Source organism: Takifugu flavidus, chromosome 17 (assembly GCF_003711565.1).
Source record: "Takifugu flavidus isolate HTHZ2018 chromosome 17, ASM371156v2, whole genome shotgun sequence".
Lineage (NCBI taxonomy): Eukaryota > Metazoa > Chordata > Actinopteri > Tetraodontiformes > Tetraodontidae > Takifugu > Takifugu flavidus.
This window is the reverse complement of record NC_079536.1, coordinates 6,033,482-6,046,519: the sequence shown is the minus strand read 5'-3', so window position 1 is coordinate 6,046,519 and position 13,038 is coordinate 6,033,482. Positions and strand designations below refer to the sequence as shown.

Sequence of the window (13,038 nt, the reverse complement as noted above, 5' to 3'; positions counted from 1 at the left end):
TCGGCGCTAATAACCACAGCAGTCTTCCAGAAAGCTCCCTCAGGGCTATTTGACCATGTAGGCGATGAAGGGAGTAATGGTGGGAGGGGTGTGGACGTGAGGAGGGGATCTGAGCAGAGACTTCTCAGGCTGTCTGGAATCATCCATCTCTTCGGTTGGCCCATCGCTCTCATCTCGGAATAAGGTTCATCGTAACCCCGCTGTGTTTGGAGATGACTGAGATGGAAAGAGCACGGAGGCGATGAATAGGTACGATAACGAGGGCAGCGAGGCCACAGAGACAGAAATACACAGCAGATACTCAGAGGGTTCTCCGGAGCGGCGCCCCAGTGCTGACATCAGCGGGGGCATATGGTAGCGACCCCTGCGCACTCCCGCGCGCTAACAGATGGGGATGAGGAAGAGCGAGGAGGAGCGGAGGGGATAAGGAACGGGGGTACAACACTTGTAATCGGATCACTGGCTGCAGCGGCCTGAGTCGATGTGATCAATAGAAACTGCACATGCAGCAGAGAGCCTTTAATGGCCCTTAATCTCCATCAGGCTCGAAGAGGAGGCTCGAAGAGGAAGTCACAGGAGCGAAAGCACCCTGCATCAGATTACACAGCCGAGCTGCACTCACACAGGCCTGTAGAGTCTCACACACACACACACACACACATATATATATATATATATGCGTATACGTCTGACCAGTGTCGGTGACTGCCGGACGCCAGGCCCCCCCACCACGTCAATCAATGCTCGGTACCATTTCATTTCAAATGCATTACATTTCAGACCTTTCCCATCCCGCAACGCCTTCCCTCCATCCAAACGCTCCGAGCCGGCACAGGACGAAATTCCAGCCTTTCGATTCAATAAGCCGCTGACCACACCCGGCCCGTCTCCCCCCGGTCATCCCTGCAGCATTAAAGTCCGGTTATGAGGTATGATCTCTCTGCCCTCATGTACACATGAGTCAACCTCTTTTTTATGATTTCCATTACCCACAATGTTCTGAAGCATCACATGTCTGCAGTTTTTCTGTCTCTTGTCTCTAAAGGACAAAGGGAAGGGGCGAAATGTCCCAGACATACACCTTTACACCCAGACCAGTTCACTAAGTTGCTTATTATCCGTGTTCAGTTTTCTATTTCTTTTTCCTCAAGGATCTACATCAACATTTGACAGGCGCCGACTGTTGCCTGGAGACATTTAAAGAGATTAATAACGCCAGGCCTTGAAAGTACTTTCGTCTGCTTTGAATGCAGCTTATAAGCAGAATTTTACTGGTCTGACAACCAGGCAGCCGCACGGCACGCTGCTCCAGATTGCCAACCATCACGGTGAATTTGTTATTTCCTTTCCTTTAAATCAGTCGAAGATGAACTCGGGAAATGCGTTACATGCCCATGGAGTCCCCGGAGACTCCCAGTTACTTGTACCGTAGTGGAAATCTAGAACCTCCTACCTTAGAGGGTCATACCAGGAGAATGAAAGAAGCAAAAAAAATATCATAAAATCCTTTCTTTTATTGTGTGGAGAATGATAAAGTCCTCTCAGGGGAGATCTTTATCATAACACAAAACGGTCAGACTAACGTTTGGCCAATAATGGCGTAACCATGGCAACAGAGACACGCTGGAAAAGGGCAAGAACAAACTAAGACAAGACTGTCAGTCAAGTGAAAACATTAAGATCTGCTGATTCTTTTAGCTGGCCTTCTGGAAAATACGCCCCTCCCGTCCATTTATGTCAAGTATTTCTCATCTTCTGGCATTTCAAGAGCATTTTGAAGCCAAATGTGCTACGACAGTCATATCAGAATGATTTCAGGCCCTCTGATCAGCTGCGCGTCAGTAATTGCTAATGATCAGCGAGGACCTCCTGACTGACACGCCCCTGGCCTGGAGAGTGAAATCCTTCCAAACACTGAAGAAGTTCCAAGTCTGAGTCCTGCTCCAACCTTGCCTTGAGCCGCGCGTTGATGAGTCTTCGGTGTGACTGAAGCATCAAAGGCATTTCAGCTCGCCAGGCCGAGCGTGCTTCTCCCAGCACATTCCAGAAGGATGGAGAATGGAAAAAAAGGGAGAAAAGTTTACTTAGCACTTTCTTGGTGCGGCTCCTGCCGCTGTGAATGGGAGCAAAATGAACTGCTGGTGATGTTACAGTTAATAACCCCCCGACTCCCTGGCAGAAAAGAAAGGATGAGCCTGCGGTGCATGTTTTATCCCGTCTAATTCTCATTACTTAAGAGCTACAGGAGTGTGTACAATCCCAGCAGCTCCTACACAGCTTTTCATCCGTCCACTGAAGAAGGTAAATTCAACAACCCATCGGAGGCTTAATTAAATCAGCCATTTGCCTATTTGAGCGTTTGTACATCGCAGCACCATCACCCACAAGTAATTGTGAATGCATTGTGAGGTGAATAAATAGCGAGCTCCCTGCCTAGCCTGTCTGTTGTGTTCTCAGACAAACGGAGGCAGAAGGAGCGTGGTTCCTTACAAAGGCTGCCTGTGAAAACCTGATGGATGCACAAATTAACACACAGAGGAGGCAAGTTGCAATCCAAAGCCTCCACTGTTATAATTACAGCTCTTTCTTCCTCCTTGAAAAATAAAGGGGGATTCTTTTCTGTTTTTTGTTTTTTTTAAATCTCGATCCCTGCCTCGCATCCTCGTCTCCCTCTCCTCTCCTCCTCTCACTGCACAGATTGGCGACCTGGCATTAATTGCACCAAACACGCTGCCGAGGCACAAGTGATTCTCAGCTTGGTGTAATTGTGTCTGGAGGAGTTGGAGAGAGATGGGAGAAATAGGACGGGGAGGTGGGAGGGGGTGAATGAGGTTTTTCTCTGAATGCGCCTGGAGATGATGCGATGCTGCACCCTGGCGGCCAGAGTGTGGAATTGATTGAAATGAGTGATATCAAAAATAATCGAGAAATGTACCTAATAATATGGCTGCCATTTATTTTTAAACGATGAGAGTCAGTGTTAAACACGCCATGAACGTGATATTGTCTAGATAATGTCCCAGATCTCCTTGCTGATGTTATTTTCTGCAGCAGAAGTTCATGTTTGTTTAGAGCAGACTAGTGCTGTTTTTTAGATGTGTATTAAGGGAACACTTCACAAGTGCTTTTGCTTTTTAAACACATTTAATATACAAAACCTACTTTAACTTGCATTTTACTTTTGAGGATTTAAAAAATTAGTGGCAAGAATAGAAGCCGTTGGGTAATGCTGAGAAGTTGGGGGTGTGCAGTGCAATATTGTGGTTCAGGAGTAAAAACACCAAGGCAAGGTTTTTTGCGCTAAACATGGGTCATTTTTATTTAGCTAGTGAGTTACCTTGAGGAGAAAACTGCCACGCTCTCGCAGTTTTGCGGGAACCCGGGTCAAATCCGGAGCAGGTTCTCCCCAGATTTGTTAAAGACAGTCTGATTGAGCCTGAGGTACGTTGGAATACGTCGCCCTCGGAGCTAAGACGGGCGCCCAGGAGCCCGCTGCTAGTTCTCCCACAGCAGCAGGTTTCTCCTCAGACAAATGCACTTCAGGATGACACAATCAAATGAAAAAAAAAGAAAAGATGCGCACTGGCTGCACAGTGATGGCCAGCTTTCTGCATAATTATCATCATTTGGTACACAGAAAGAAGGAGAACAGATAGGAGTAGACAATGCTTGATTGGCATGATTGTGGCTGTTTTCCCAATTATTACACCTCACCTGTCAATCATCCAAACCTCTGCCTGAGGAGGATCAAACGGCTAAATACAGATTCAAGTATAACCTTCTAATCTCAATTTTAACCTCAGTTGCAGCATTACAAAAAAAGAACAAACAAAACTTGGTGAAATCTTCTGACTACGTAGGTTAGTCAGTTAGTTGCTCGCAAACAAAAAACACAAAAGGAAAACACAAGTTAAAGAGTTAAGGGTACTGGTAGAGGCTGTTCAGCGGGTCTGAAAGTGCTTTAGAGACAGCTGTTGAAGTGGGTTATGAGCTTTTTTTGAGACAGGAACACATAGGTTTGATGCACCAGTCAACAGATACATGATGAGTCCGTCTACTTTCATGTTCAAGTGTTCAGACACATCGTCATCTTCGGCGGAAAGACTGCGAGAGCCTTTCCTCACTGCAGTTAGGCAATTTCTTTTATTATTTAAGGTCCTACATCATTAGTGTTGCAGTTCTAGCAGAGAGCTTGCTTGAAGGTTACTGTTTATTTCTATTGCGTTCCTGGCGAGAGAGAGAGAGAAAACAACAGAGGAGAGGTGATCAGTGGATGACATCAGAGAAAGGAGCAAGCACCAGAGTTATAAATGCATCATTAGAGCTGCAAAAGGTAAGCAAATTCAAAGTTATAGAACATCTCCTGCCTCATCATCACATACAGATGCGTTCAAAGACCGTTGTAATTATGGACTCCATTATGGGGGTGGTATTTCCTCTTGTGATTCTGCTGCTGTTATGTTAAGATAAATGGCTTCTTCAGGATAACTTCTAGTCCCGTCTCATTTACTGCTGGACTAACAATGGCTCTATTGTGAGGGCAGTCTTTACTCTGCAAATGGCCTCCAAACCCTTTAAAATAGGAAGCGTATAGTTGTTTCCTGGCAGGTTTGCAGTTATTACAGCCGAGCAACTAGACGAAAACAATACACCGAGGTTCTATTTGGTGTTAACGAGAGAGAACTGAGGCATACGAGAAATGCAGAGACAAGTGAGAAATGTCTGTTTGCCAACACTCACGCTAGTCATTACGCAGATTTTAATAACGTGGAGTGTGCACTACAGGGGGATCTGCGGGGGTACTGGGACTTTCAGTCGGACAAAGTCATTTCTTCCCGCCATGGTAACACATGGATTAGTTCAGGACAGGGATAACAGACACAGAGCCACTAACTGACCAGTCAGTCCTCTGGGAGTACAAGATGATAAAAAGGCTACAGAGAATGAGCCATCAAAACAAATCTCAGACTTAAGATAGAGTTGTGTCATGGATTATTTTAAAACATGCTGGTAATGGGTCCCCACTGCACAATCACCATTCAGTGAAAATAACTCCCATGTCATCAAACTTTAATCTATTTTATGTTTGCCAATCAGCAGCCATGCCAAATGCACTCAATTCGTTTAAAATAATTGAGATAAAATTCATTTTTAAAAATGTGATAACACACTATTAACAAATACTGCAAAGTGCCACCTGCACACTGGTGACAGAGGAAACGGCAGGTTTGGACACCATTTTTACATGTATATTGCACTCATAAAACTGCACAAATGATTGCAGGGCCCCATTATATTTTAAATAATTGCCTGAACCCTTAATTTCGCATTTGCATAATCTAAATAAATAAAACACTTCTGGTGAAAACTCCCTCTTAGCTGCTGCAAGCGGATGGCATTATATTAAACTGGTGTTTAGTATTTAATTAAAGACAATGAGAATTAGCCATGATAACACAAACAAACCTGCAACATAATATAAGGTTTAAATGCAGGTTAGACACCTCTAAAAGGTCACCGAGGCAAAGGTGGGCAGGGTCTCATTAGGGTTGGTGGTGAGCAACATCTCCACGACGCCAGATGAAAATAGGCATTCTCCTGACAGGTTGTTTTCAGAAGCCTGAAAACACCAGCTTGAAATATTTATGAGAAGGTAACCCAGAGAATATTAACAAGGTCGGCAGCGAGGCGCTAATCCAGCACAGCTGAGGCACCAGCAGCACCCAAGAGGGCAAAAAAAAAAGGGAAGAAGTAGCTCATGGGGGTTTGAATGCCATTAGATTAGCATAACGCTGAACTGGTTCATCACGGCAGATGCAGCAGCATTCAAGGCCTGATGACATGTTGTTCACTCCCAGATTAACGTTCGGGATCACAAGTGTGCGTTTTCAAGATTCAGGAACTTTTTTTGGTGAGTCTTTTAGAAAATAGGAGGCACTCCATGCCTTCCCTGAGGCGTGCAGCAGCCAGTCTGCAGACGGAGGGGCAGGGGCTTATGTTGTTAGAGACTAATAAAGCATGAGGAGCCTGTGGTGAGCTGGTGAGCAGAAAGCACCTCTGTTCAAAGACAGATCTGAGCCTACATTTGCCTTTGTCTGAGGGGATGAATGCCAAGAATGCAGGCTATTTCAGGAAAACCACAGCTCGTCTGCCTCCACTTGGGCACATCGCGTGAGTTATCAGCAGCATAAAATGGCTGATGGAGAGTCAGATTTTCCTCTGCCAGCTACTGAGTAACCGTGGCAGGTCAATCTGGTGGCCCCCCCCAGGGGAATGACCTTAAACCAGACTATTCGTTCAGCTCGGGGGTGACACAGCTCCAGGAGCAGGTGGAACAAGATGGACCGATAATAATCCAGCTGCAGCCTGGAGTCATGACTCAGTCAGGAGTCAGCCTCAACTGGAGTCGCTCACATTTACCATTTATACACTGAGCAACGAATCCAATCAATGTGTGTTTACCTCACCTTCCTCAGAATCTCCTCCTCTTCCTGGCGTTTCTCATAATGTGCAAAGTCGTCAAAGATTGAGGTCGTATGCTTGTAAGTGGCGATAATTTTTAGCACTTGTTTGGCCTTCTCCAGAGGCACTTCCTGAGTGTCCCTGGAGTTCGTCACTGGCTTGTTGTCATTGTTCTCCAGCCGGATGTGCCGCAGCTGGTTGTTGGGCACGTCTTTGATGAAAATCCACTTCACCTCAAACTTGCCCTTCCACTTGTCCTGAGACCAGACGCCAGCATAGGCGTTGTAGTCCACCGGCGAGCGCATCTCCGCCACGCCGCAGAAGTGCCCGCTGCCGTTGACGCTGAACAACAGGTACAGGGGCCCCTTGTTGCCCAGGGAGCGGTAGGCGCCATCCAAGCGCTTGTTGCCGTGCTCTGTGCTGCACCAGATTGAGTACTTGATGGAGCGGTGGATGTCATCTTCTGAGTAGCTCTTGATGATGAAAATGCGGCCATTTTTCAAGCTCCAATCAAAGTCTTTGGGGTTGTAGTTGTTGAGCGCCTGCAGCTTCTCCAGCATGGGATGCAGTTCTCCGGAACAAAGAGAGGCACTGAGCGGGACCCCTCCGCCGAGGCAGAACCCCTCGCCTCGGTTTCTGGGAGCCACCCAGCGGTTAGGGGGCGGGCCGGGCTGCTGGGGATGTTGATGATGAAGTGGCGGGCCGGGCTGGGAGGAGAGTTGAAGGTGAGGAGGACCGGGGGGCAGAGGGTGGTGGTGCTGCGAGGACTGGAGTGACTGGAGCTGGAAGGGTTGGTGTTGGTGTTGAGGCTGATGGGGCAGGGGGTTCTGCAGGAGGGGCTGATGTTGCGCAAGTAGAGGCTGCTGCACCAGAGGCTGCGGGGGCAGCATCGTCTGAGCTAACGGAGGTTTGTTCAGAGAGCCCTTATCATCCCAGGTACCAATGTTGAAATTGTGCTTTATAGGCGGTGGGGGGATTGTGGCACCGCCCACCATCCCCATGTTGGCTTTGGGTTTGACCTTGGGTTGCAGTTTGGCTGGCTTCTTAGCAATGGCTGCCCATGAGGCGGGTTTAGGTGTTGATGAGCTGACCGAAGGGGGGAGGCTGTTGGTTGCCAAGCTGCTCATACCTGCAGTGCCTCCAATGGGTGACCCCACAGTTTTGGTGACAGCAGACACCATCTCTGTACCCAGTTTTAACCCCGTCATACCCTGTTCGATGCTGTTTAGCACTGGGACTTTACTCAGCTGGGTGTCACTTCCGAACCCCGCCTGTCCGTCTGCAATGGCTCGACCCAGTGAGCTGGGGGCGTACCCGTAGCTGTTGCTGTACACCGAGCTCTGCGTGGACTGACCCTGAGAGACGCTGGTACCCCAGGTGGAAAAGTCTGCATTGCCAGGGAAGAAGTTAAAGCCATGTTGGCCCAGAAAGGGAGGGGTATTCCCCAGTGCGCCAGGCTGGCTGAACAGGCCATCAGGGATGAAATGTGGTTCACCATTGCTCATCTGTCCATAGGTAGTTAGGTAGGGCATAGGAGGATCTCCTGCTGTTGACCAAGCAGCTTCTCCCAAAGAGTAAGGGAAACCAATGGATGGAGCATAATAACTAGGCATGTAGGGGTCAGACATTGGAGGGTAGCTGTTATTCTGCATGACAGATGAAACAGAGATACTGAGAACATTGATGACACATTCTCAACATGTGACACATTTAAGATTTGCACAACAGAAATACATAACCGTAAGTGGAGATAATGTCAACATCTTTGATTGGGCATAGTAAAAATTGCATAATGGCCTAAAACTGTATTATTTCCTGAAATTACCTGATTTGTCTGGCCGCTTATATAAGGCTCAAAATCATCATCATTCACACCATCCTTTTGATGCATCGATCCGTTCTGTACTGGGGTTGGAAAGAGGCGACATTAAACCATCACATCAATATTTTAAAAAAAAAGAAATATGTATAACAACAAACACTTATCACAGTTTCACTTCACTCCTGGGCGCTATTCTGCTGCTAATGACAGACTGGAATACACTGGTTTGTGCAACATTACCCAGGAACAGTTTCAAACCTCACCTTTATTTCCTTGTCCTTTAGGTCTCTGAAATAATGGGCAACAAGGAAGAAAGAGGTGAGAATGCTGCCAAATCACGACAGGAGAAACACACACACACACGCGTGCACACACACACACACAAGGTTGTATCATCAGAGCTAATGCTACATAGATAAAGCAGCCGACCCCAGTAACTTTAAGCTAAAAGCATTAGCCCGGATGGTAACATTTACAGGTTGCTTCGCGTTATGGACCGGGTGTCAAACGTTCCGACATCCAGTAAACACCGCCGCATCGGCAACCGGCTCCATCTGGAGTTGTTTGGCAACAGAATCGGCCTACAAATTCGGCTAACAGCTATCACCTCTCGGGTACTTTTCAGCCTGTTTGATCCGGCGAGGCGAGCCGCCGCCAGCCGCCTATAAAAGTTTCGTTCCGCCGCGACAGCGGGGAAGGTTTTCGCTGTCAGCACAAACCTGATCGACGGTGGTCGCAGACATCCTCCAGGAACCGATCGCTGTTTGCGAGACTGTCCGCGGCTTTCCCCCCCACCCCACTGCCTGGCTCCGCACTTCGGCGCGTTCCTGGATCGTCTCACGGGGGGTGTCCAATCACTGGAACAGGAACAAGGCGGTGTTTTCCTGCTGTGGTTCAGACCCTCGCCACGATCCGGTTCTGCTCGGCTGCAACAATCGAGACTTTGGGTCTGCAGGGAAGGCGTCCACAAACGGGTCCGCTGCTGCCACGGACCGTGTTTAGCCGTTCAGTTTAATCTGAAACTGGCTAGATACTTACTGGAATCTCCACTACCATATTCCACAATGGCGGATAGGCTTTTACTCCCGCTTCCGTTCCGTTCTGCTGCTCCGTGACCTTCCGCCTGTGACGCTCCGAGTCATGTTACACACTGACACGAAACATGACAGCTGCAAAACACACACGTTTCAGCTAATTTGCATCAAATTGTACATTCCCATTCCTTGGCTGTCCTGATGAATAATTAGGAGGGGGGGGGCATGCAAACGTTGCCAAATTGAAGTGGTTTTCTTTCATTCTGGTCACATTTGCCATCCTATATGTATAAATAAACCTTTGGAGTAGCTGCACAAATACATATGCTGCAATGACACGTGATTTATTTTCCTTTTGGCGTTTGAATAACGTCTGAGTGATTATTTGAAGTTATAATGAGGGGTCCTTTGGGAAGCGTTTATGCAACTCTCGCGATATTTGCGTGTTAGGTCACAACCAGTATGGCAGCCGTCGCGGCGAGATCCTGCCGCAGAGGACTTTCGCAGATCTTAAGTAATGGGGGACTCTCAGCTTCAATTCCAAAGCGTTTGGAGGGTTTGTTCGAGTCTTTACCTAAAATACAAACTTGTCATCGGGCGTAGTTTTCGTACTTGGCTGTTTACGACCACGGGAGGGGGTGTGGCGCAGCCACATTCCGTCGTCTTCCAAATTATGAACGGTGTTGCCTTTGTTATTGCCTTTCTGTGTAGCATGCGTAATATTAACTGATGCAGTTAAAACCAGTTGATCACACTGACAAACAAGTAGACAATCTTTGATTTGGGTTGTGAATTGATTGTGAGATTTATAGTTTGTGTCATGGGAAGTCTTTAAAATGGACCGTCGCGCTGTTGGGGTTACGCACATTTGGCAACACGTGTTCACGATATTGATTATGTCGTGCATCCTCTCAACTAGGTGACAGGAGGCACAAGTCCACGGTTCAGTATGCTTCACGACCAGACCTTCCAAAGCTGGCATACAGAAGGCTGAAGGGAAAGAGCCCAGGTGTTGTTTTCCTGCCAGGATTGGGCTCCAACATGAACGGTCACAAAGCCGAATCCCTGGAGGAGTTCTGTAAGTCACTGGGACACTCATACCTCAGGTAATAATCACGGAAAATAGCACAGAATATTTCTACCTTCCACACGGTATACCTTCCTGATGTGGGACATGCAACTAGATTCTAGTGTCTAGTGTGAAAAAAGGGAGCTGAGATGTTAAAGTTGCAACAATTGTGCAATTCCTGCAAACCACTGGCAGGAATCCATATTAATCCACAACACAAACAATGCTATGAATCACTCAGAGCTTGTTTTGCCCAAAGTAAACCAGCTGCATATTTTCAAGTCGGACATTTATTTTGCTCAAATTCCAGTGGTATTGTTTTCTGAAGCACGTGCATCTTGAGCTCTGATGCCAAGCCTGTTAACAGCCAAGATGGATGGTTAAGTCAAACAAAAGAACTAAAGGAGACACCTTCAAACCCTCGACACACCTTCAGACTTCAGAGGGAAAGAGAAAACAAAAGATGGAGAAAATGTTTTATTTATATACACCACATGTTCATTTCACAAAAGATTCCGTGACTCTGTTCAATAAGCACGTGACAAGACAAAATTCTTTGCCCAAAAAATAATGATTAGCTCGTGTTTAATGTCGTCTCTCAAAAATTAACCATTCTGGTAAGTGGTTAATTGCCTCACAGGGATGAAGAAAGTTTTTTAAACACCATAGCAGAGTTCAAACTAAGTGAAATATAATTTGATCTGTTCATTCAGGATGTAACTGGGTTTAACTGAGCGATCATTTTATTTGGTTAAAACTTCTCTTCAAATCTGATAAAGTCTTATGAGTCTGCTTACAGTGATACTCATCTTACAAGATGTAATGTCTAATGTGTTTAGGTTAAAGTATTATTGAATAAATTCTGTATTTTTACAGGTTTGACTACACAGGACATGGGGCGTCAGAGGGGGTGTTTTCAGAAGGAACTATTGGTACCTGGAAAAAAGATGTCCTCTATGTGCTGGATGAGTTAGCAGAAGGACCACAGGTACATCAAATCTCTGTATAAAAGAGCTAAACACTTTATTGGTACATTTACATATACAGTACTTTATACTATAACGGTGTGTGTATGCATACTCGTATAAATAATGCTGATTCAGCATGACACACCATTCACACACCAAGTGTCTATTTTTTTTTGCATCTAAACTCACACTTGTCAGAACCCGAGCAGAGAACCTCTGTGCGTTCTGTGTCCTTGGCACTGCATCCCCGAGGTCAAGTATGTCAGTTCCGCTCATCCATCAAATGTTCTGCTGTATCTCAGAAATGCTATTTTTAGCAATAAGGCAGTATTCTAAGGCTGGGATTCACTGGGTCTTCTGCTTATTTCAACAGTGAAATAATAAGGCCTAAAGATCAGTAAATGGTTGAACAGTCTACAATTTCGTTGTATGTTCCACCGTTTGTCCACAAGATGGCGCCATGTTCCCGTATTTGTAATGTCACATTTATTACCTTTCGCTGCGGTGAGGTGGAAAATTAACTTGAATATTCAACTACATTTACAATGTATTTATGGTATATGTTTATTTGTAGATACTAGTAGGTTCCAGTATAGGTGGTTGGCTCATGCTGCTGGCAGCCATTGCAAGACCAGAGAAGACTGCAGCACTTGTTGGTATTTCCTCAGCGGCAGATCACATCGTCACATCATTCAACTCTCTCCCTTTAGAGGTACGAGGATTGCAAACGTTTACTATATGCGTGAGATTTTTAACTTTTAAATCGATTCCCCAAACGGGTTGACGGTGTATGTTCGAACAGACGCGCAAGGAGTTCGAGGCAAAGGGGGAATGGACAGTACCCTCCAAGAACGCAGAAGAGGGTCACTACAAGTTCAGCATGGACTTCCTGCGAGAGGCCGAAAATCACTGTGTTCTCCACAGCCCCATCCCAATCACCTGCCCAGTACGGCTTATTCATGGGCTGAAAGACGAGGACGTCCCCTGGCACATCTCCATGCAAGTTGCCGAGCGGATCCTCAGCCCCGACGTGGACATCATCCTCCGGCGACACGGCCAGCACCGCATGTCCGATAAGGATGATATCAAGCTGATGGTCTACACCATTGATGACCTCATAGACAAGCTGACCACCATGGTCTGAGCGAGTGGTGGAGGAAGGTTCTTGAGACATTAGAGGGGAGAAGAATTGCGCACCGGGAAAGCGAGACTCAAGAAATTAACCAAATGACGACGTGTGCCCCGCCCAATCTGGCCCTTCGCTCTCCCCGTGCGTCACCTCCCCTTTCAACAGGCTTTTTCAGTGTAAGCTGTCAAAAGGGACCCGTTCCCATATATCTTCAGGTTGCGTTTGCATGTGTCCCGAGCTGTCCTATGGAGTGTTAGGCCTTTTTCTCCGGTGTTGCTGCTGTCACTCTACTGTTCTTGTTTGTTCTTTCTTACCTTTTTACTTAGATTCCTGTGCCTTTTTAAAACACTTTTCACCCATTTTGTCCAATAAAACATCTGCACAATAGACTGCTGCCAGTCTCTCGTCAAGAGAATAATTTCTTTATTAAGATGTGAGTTATAGTTTCAAGTTACGATTTTTAAAGTTTGGAGGTTATGCCTGTTTCACGCAGATTATTTAAGTTCTTAAGTGGAAAAGCTTTTTAAAAATTGTATTTAATGGAAGATTCCCCG

The 13,038-nt window shown here is 46.4% G+C and overlaps 2 protein-coding genes across 8 annotated transcripts; one reads left to right on the top strand and one right to left on the bottom strand.

The window, feature by feature from the left end:
- Positions 1 to 1,494: 1,494 nt before the first annotated feature.
- On the bottom strand, positions 1,495 to 9,525 carry ythdf3 (YTH N6-methyladenosine RNA binding protein F3). Of its 5 annotated transcripts, XM_057012715.1 has the most exons (6): positions 9,323 to 9,524; positions 9,004 to 9,210; positions 8,548 to 8,572; positions 8,288 to 8,367; positions 6,468 to 8,108; positions 3,292 to 6,366 (listed from the first exon to the last, which is right to left on the bottom strand). In XM_057012715.1, the coding sequence occupies exons 2-6, from the start codon at positions 9,025 to 9,027 to the stop codon at positions 6,298 to 6,300; spliced, it is 1,839 nt and encodes a 612-aa protein (XP_056868695.1). In that variant the 5' UTR covers positions 9,028 to 9,210; positions 9,323 to 9,524; the 3' UTR covers positions 3,292 to 6,297. The 5 variants fall into 5 exon arrangements, with proteins under 5 accessions (XP_056868696.1, XP_056868695.1, XP_056868699.1 ...); XM_057012716.1 differs by lacking the exon at positions 3,292 to 6,366 and adding an exon at positions 1,495 to 2,027 and having other exon boundaries at positions 9,004 to 9,523; XM_057012719.1 differs by having other exon boundaries at positions 8,288 to 8,362; positions 9,004 to 9,525.
- abhd10b (abhydrolase domain containing 10, depalmitoylase b) lies at positions 8,566 to 12,882 on the top strand. 3 transcript variants are annotated; one of them, XM_057012730.1, is made up of 5 exons: positions 8,566 to 8,602; positions 10,238 to 10,424; positions 11,264 to 11,375; positions 11,930 to 12,067; positions 12,158 to 12,882. In XM_057012730.1, the coding sequence occupies exons 1-5, from the start codon at positions 8,581 to 8,583 to the stop codon at positions 12,497 to 12,499; spliced, it is 801 nt and encodes a 266-aa protein (XP_056868710.1). In that variant the 5' UTR covers positions 8,566 to 8,580; the 3' UTR covers positions 12,500 to 12,882. The 3 variants fall into 3 exon arrangements, with proteins under 3 accessions (XP_056868710.1, XP_056868708.1, XP_056868709.1); XM_057012728.1 differs by lacking the exon at positions 8,566 to 8,602 and adding an exon at positions 9,727 to 9,874; XM_057012729.1 differs by lacking the exon at positions 8,566 to 8,602 and adding an exon at positions 9,739 to 9,832.
- Positions 12,883 to 13,038: the final 156 nt, after the last annotated feature.